We start from the raw sequence: 5188 nt of genomic DNA, 5'->3' as shown, positions 1-5188 counted from the left end.
AATCTCTCAGCACCAAGCAATCGACCCATCGCCCAAAACACCACGCAGAAAACATATCTGGGGGAACTCTTATCTTCTCCACCAACACCGAAAAGGATTATGAGAGTTTTTAAATGATCTGTCAAAAAGGAATAGTCGAGAAACTGTTGAAAAAACTGAAACTCTGAAACTATTTTCAACATACCACTAGTGCTATTATTTAGTTTGTTATATCGAAGTATTACAAATTTTAGAAGGGAGGAAATGTGGTGTGGCAGTCAAGGTCATATTGAGCCGTCCATTATATGTATGTTTGATATCATTGAAGGTCAACGTCGGGACAGGTCTCCCGCCAACCACCATTCATGAAGTAACTAAAAATATCACTCTTTTCATACTGTTGAAAGATTACGGTTCTCAACTTTTATTTCAAGCAACTAATCATGCGTAACTAATTCTAATTCAACTTTTAAGATAGTTTTATCCATTAGTAATTAGCAGATAGTTTAGCATTTCACAACGAGATCAGTTAATTTGATATCGGCAAAAATTAGGAGAATAAAAACATTCGGAAAGTAGGCCTACAGATATAAAGCCGACCAAACTGCAACGCAAAAAATCAACCGAAAGTTTTCGAATAACAATTACTCTGCGAATCTCAGAGTGCACCCAAATCACAAGCAACAAATACACCGGCCATGGTATTGTGTTAGCACTTGTAGAATATACTGATTACCATTTCGTCCATTCTGTGAAAAAATTCTTTAAGGAAAAAAAAGACGCAGTACCCGGTAGCAACACCCTTGTTTATTGCAAGGGTAAATAAAAACCGAATCTACCAAAGAAGAATTTTTGAGCTTTCTTTGTGCATATATTTACAAGCATTACATTCAAAATACCCCTTAACAAATTCAACGGTCTTGAGCTGGATATAAGCAAATACTTTTATCTTCAAAAACCCGTCCGACATCATTTGCTCAAAAATATCCGACAGCTTCATTTTTCTTAATTCATAAAACTCATTTTGTTAGATTAAATTTTGAGTTTATTGATTTCAGATTGTACTATAGAGAGGTTATCAGTGAGTCAGTCAGAGAATCAATACTGGGGTTCGATCCTAACAAATTTTCTAGGATAGCATCAGGCTTTTTCCCACCTCCATGGGACAATAGTTTAGCTTTGTAGTCATTTCCAGATTGGCGTGAAAAAGGATCATGCTGGAACAAATCGAGCCAGATTTTGGTCGCAATGGCTTTGCAATACAGGTACGTATAATACTTGGCACCATAGCCAACTAAATGTCCAAATCTCAAGTAAAATGCACTTGATGGATCCACACTCACACTGGGATAGTAGTCAAAACACAATTTCTTGTACTCTATTTGCATATTGTGAAACATTTTTTCCGAGTGTATTTGATGGTCAAATGTTGCGAGCAGTAGCTGATGCTGCATATCTGCCGCGTTTCCAAACCTTCGATGTTTCTGCAAATCGTGCAATAAATCTTCAGGTATAGTTTCGCCTGAGTCACAGTGCTTGGCAATTTTCCTCAGCACTCGGTCATCATGTGTGAAAAACTCTAAAAGGTTCGACGGCACTTCCGCGAAATCGGTGACACATCGGGTTCCCGACACATGTTGGAATCTTGTTCGTGCAACCATGGAGTGTAAAGCGTGTCCCATCTCATGAAACAGATTTTCAACCTGTGTGATTCCCAGCAAAATATGATCTTCGGGGTGTTCAGGCTGTACAAAATTACAAAGCAAAGCAACGACTGGTACTTGATACTGTCCGTTGTCAAGTCTTTTTCCACCGCGAATAGTAAAATGACAGTCATTTTTAGGTTTCGAATCCCGCATGAAAAAGTCACAGTAAATATACCCCAAGAGCGTGTTATTTTCTAAATCTTTGACCGTTAATTTCTGCACACTTGGATGCCAGATTTCCCCAGGTGAAGTTGACTGGAGTTCGAGCGAAATTCCGAATGTTGTTGTGCACAATGTATTCAGACCGGCCATGCAGGTGGGTAACGAGAAATACTGTTTGTATTCTTTATCAACAAAAGGTCGTGTCTTCTTCATATAGTACTGTACGTCCCATGGCCAGAAATCTTCTGACTTACTTTCATGTTTATTCTTAATTATCTGCATTTCTCGGAACTCCTGGGTTGAAAAATTGACTAACTTTCTATTCAAAGTATCCAAAAATAATTGAACATTTTCGAACTTCCCAATAGCACTATGCTGTGACACTTTATGGCTATAATGCATAAAGCCACACAGCTCTGCTAAGCGGAAGCGCTTCATGACAAATGCGCTCAGAAGGTTGGCCTGTGTCGGCTCATTGAAGAAGAAACTCAAGTGACCAACATGTCTTATTACGGGGTCATCGTGGTCCGCGTAAGGTTGCGTAATTTCTACATGGTCAGGTACATCTTGGCATGGTGTATACATCCACGCGTACTTTTTGTGTAAATCGTTTTTGGGAATAGCGACTGGCATTGCAGTTCCGTTCATGAAATTTTGGCCCATTTCGAGCAATTCGTCGTTTAGTTTCACACACTCTTCGCGTTTCGTGCGCTCTAAGTGGATGCCACTTTGCTCGAAGTCGTATTTTAACAGATTACCTACTCGGTAAGTCTCGGCATCCATTTCGGAACCACGACCCGACATCACCTCGGCTAATAGTTTGTACAATTGGACATCTGTGTTCAGAGTTTCAACAAGAGATGAAATCCGAGCCACCGACTCTCCAGCAGCGGCCGAATGTGGCGGGTGAATGAACCGAACGAAGTCGGCCATATCTGCAACTTTACATAGTGTGTTCGATAAATCGTCTAACTTCTCTATGACAGTGGAGCGCCCTCGTTTTTTAAACGCATCCTGAAGTAAGCGATCAGCATCAGACAAGGCTTTATCTGTTATTTTCTGGTAAGCTTTACTTCCCTCGGCTAACTCTGAGAATCCAAAAAATCCTGTTTTAGGCCTGTCAAAACTTTCTTGCTGGGGTTGGAAAGCGGTCTGAAAAGCGCCAAAGGCTTTTGCGTCAGTGTTAAGCCTTCTCAATGCAAGCGCATTGGTTCTAGCTAATCGACTCATTTCGATTAAAACATATAACTCATTTTGGCTCCATTAATCATGCAAATTGGGACCCTTTTTTCAATTTTTCTGAAAAACAGGTATACTTCTGATTTACATATAATTATGATGTATCTTTGATCTATAAAAATTCATTTCTTTCTACATCCTTGATTTTTATATTATCTGAATTTTTAACCTATGTCCTAGAGTTAACTTGTCCAGAAGAAAAGTTTTTAACTCACAATGCGTTGATTAAAAACCCGACAACTAGCTGAACTTTCTCGCTTTTATCTGTTCTATCTTCTCGCATCTCGTTTGAATAATGTACGCAAAAATGTGATTTCACTGGCTCTTTGCAGTAATGATTTATTAATAGGACAAAAAATTTCTTGAATCAATAACCACAAATAGCGACTTATTGCAAAGCAAAGGAAAAACAGTGAAGCTTCCCGAGCTCCCCAAAAAAAATTCTTCTGAAGTCGCGATCTCAAACACAGAGGCGAATCGGAGCTTCGCGCCACTTGTTCGAAAATATCATTCACGCACCTCTAGGTTTAGGTGTCTTTCGAGACATACGCAAACTTTGGTTTGCCTAGTCTTCACAATTTTTCATCATTTTCGACTTATGCTTTTTTATGATTGAGTTGCATCGCAATAGTCGAAAATAATGAAAAATGTTGAAAACTAGGAAAACCAAAACTTTCATATGACTCCTAAACCTGATAAAAGACAACTAAACCTGGAGGTGCCGGCACGATATTTTTGGAACTTGTTATACTGATGCAGGACAAAACGCTTAATTTCAAAAATTGGACTTTGCCCAACACCCTAGTTGTTTCTCGACTAAAGTATATTAGAAGAAAACTTTTGAGATTTTGAAAATTTTCAGAGACATACCCTTTCTCTATTAAAAAAAATTGAGGAGTTGCAGCTTCTGCTGGAGAAATTTGCGAAACCGCGTCTTTCGATAGAAGCTTTCATCTCAGATTTGATAGGGTAGTTTTTAAGAAAACTCAAAAATTTTCTTAAAAAACAATCAAAGTTCAAAAATCCGCATTTTTTAGTGCTAAAAGCAGGTTGTGGTCGATAAATAGAACCGTTAACACAGTGAACCGTTAACACAGTGTGGTGTTTTGATTTATGGGCTAGCCAATAAAGCGGATTTAGGAAGATCAATACTAAAGTAGCTTTTTTTCTTGAAATGGGACGGATACATTGCAATTTCAAGTATTAAAAACAAATTATACACTTGGAATCAATTGCAAATTTATGAACTAATAAAAAATCTGTAATGAAATTCTGGTTTAAAACAGCAACTAAGTAATCAATAATTACTCGCATGACCACGATTTTTTCGTCGAAAAGAAAAAAATGAGGAATTTTAAAACAGTTACTAGAGAAAGGAAAAACAAATTTTGAATTTTTGTTGACCTAATTTTTTAACTTTTCTCATTTTTTTTCGACTTGTTTTTTTTGTTTGTTGCATCGCAAGTTTGTTTCATGTTTGTGTTGAATAGGTCCTGTTTTGAAGTTGTGCAGCATCTTGTTCTGTTGTAATTGTGTGTACAATTAAGTACTTGAGAATTAAAAAAAAAAATCAAAAATAACCAGACTTCTTTTTCGTAATTACTTTTCGATTTTTTTTCTTAAATTAATTGTTGCCTCAATAAAAATACAATAAAAAAGAGCCTATGCAACACAAAATTGAAACACACTTGCCATGCGCCAAACGAAAAAATATATACACGTTGACAAAAAAAAACTTGAAAAATTAGGTCCACAAAAATTCAAAATTTGTTATTCTATTTCCTCTTGAGACAAACAACAACAACAACTTAGAAACAACAACACTTGCACCTGCAAAAAAACTGCCTACAAGAAATGCAAAATCCGAGGTGCGGCAGCTTAGCCAACAAAACTTGATCAGACAAAGGAAAGTCCGGCAACAATTATTACCAACTTTTTGTTTCAACTGCATAAATACTGAAAAAACAAGGTACGGCCGACACTCGGACCTTGAGTGCAAAGGCGACGTCCTAGGCGACGTCCGTTAGCCCTAGGCAAAGTGGCAAGGAACCTGTAAGATGTAAACAGAAGAAAACAATTGATTAAAAAAAGAAGAAAAAAAT

The 5188-nt window shown here is 37.4% G+C and overlaps 1 protein-coding gene across 1 annotated transcript; it reads right to left on the bottom strand.

Moving 5' to 3' along the window:
- Positions 1-721: 721 nt before the first annotated feature.
- On the bottom strand, positions 722-3142 carry LOC134847934 (mitochondrial intermediate peptidase-like). The gene has a single exon (XM_063865231.1). It carries the CDS (start codon positions 3075-3077, stop codon positions 1044-1046), a length of 2034 nt encoding a protein of 677 aa, XP_063721301.1. The 5' UTR covers positions 3078-3142; the 3' UTR covers positions 722-1043.
- Positions 3143-5188: the final 2046 nt, after the last annotated feature.

This window comes from Symsagittifera roscoffensis, chromosome 1 (assembly GCF_963678635.1).
Source record: "Symsagittifera roscoffensis chromosome 1, txSymRosc1.1, whole genome shotgun sequence".
Taxonomy (NCBI): Eukaryota; Metazoa; Xenacoelomorpha; order Acoela; family Convolutidae; genus Symsagittifera; species Symsagittifera roscoffensis.
The sequence above is the reverse complement of the archived record's forward strand: the minus strand, read 5'-3'. Positions and strand labels throughout refer to the sequence as shown.

Excerpts from the sequence above, each read along its gene's own strand:
- LOC134847934 (XM_063865231.1), bottom strand. The coding sequence starts at position 3,077 with ATGAGTCGATTAGCTAGAACCAATGCGCTTGCATTGAGAAGGCTTAAC.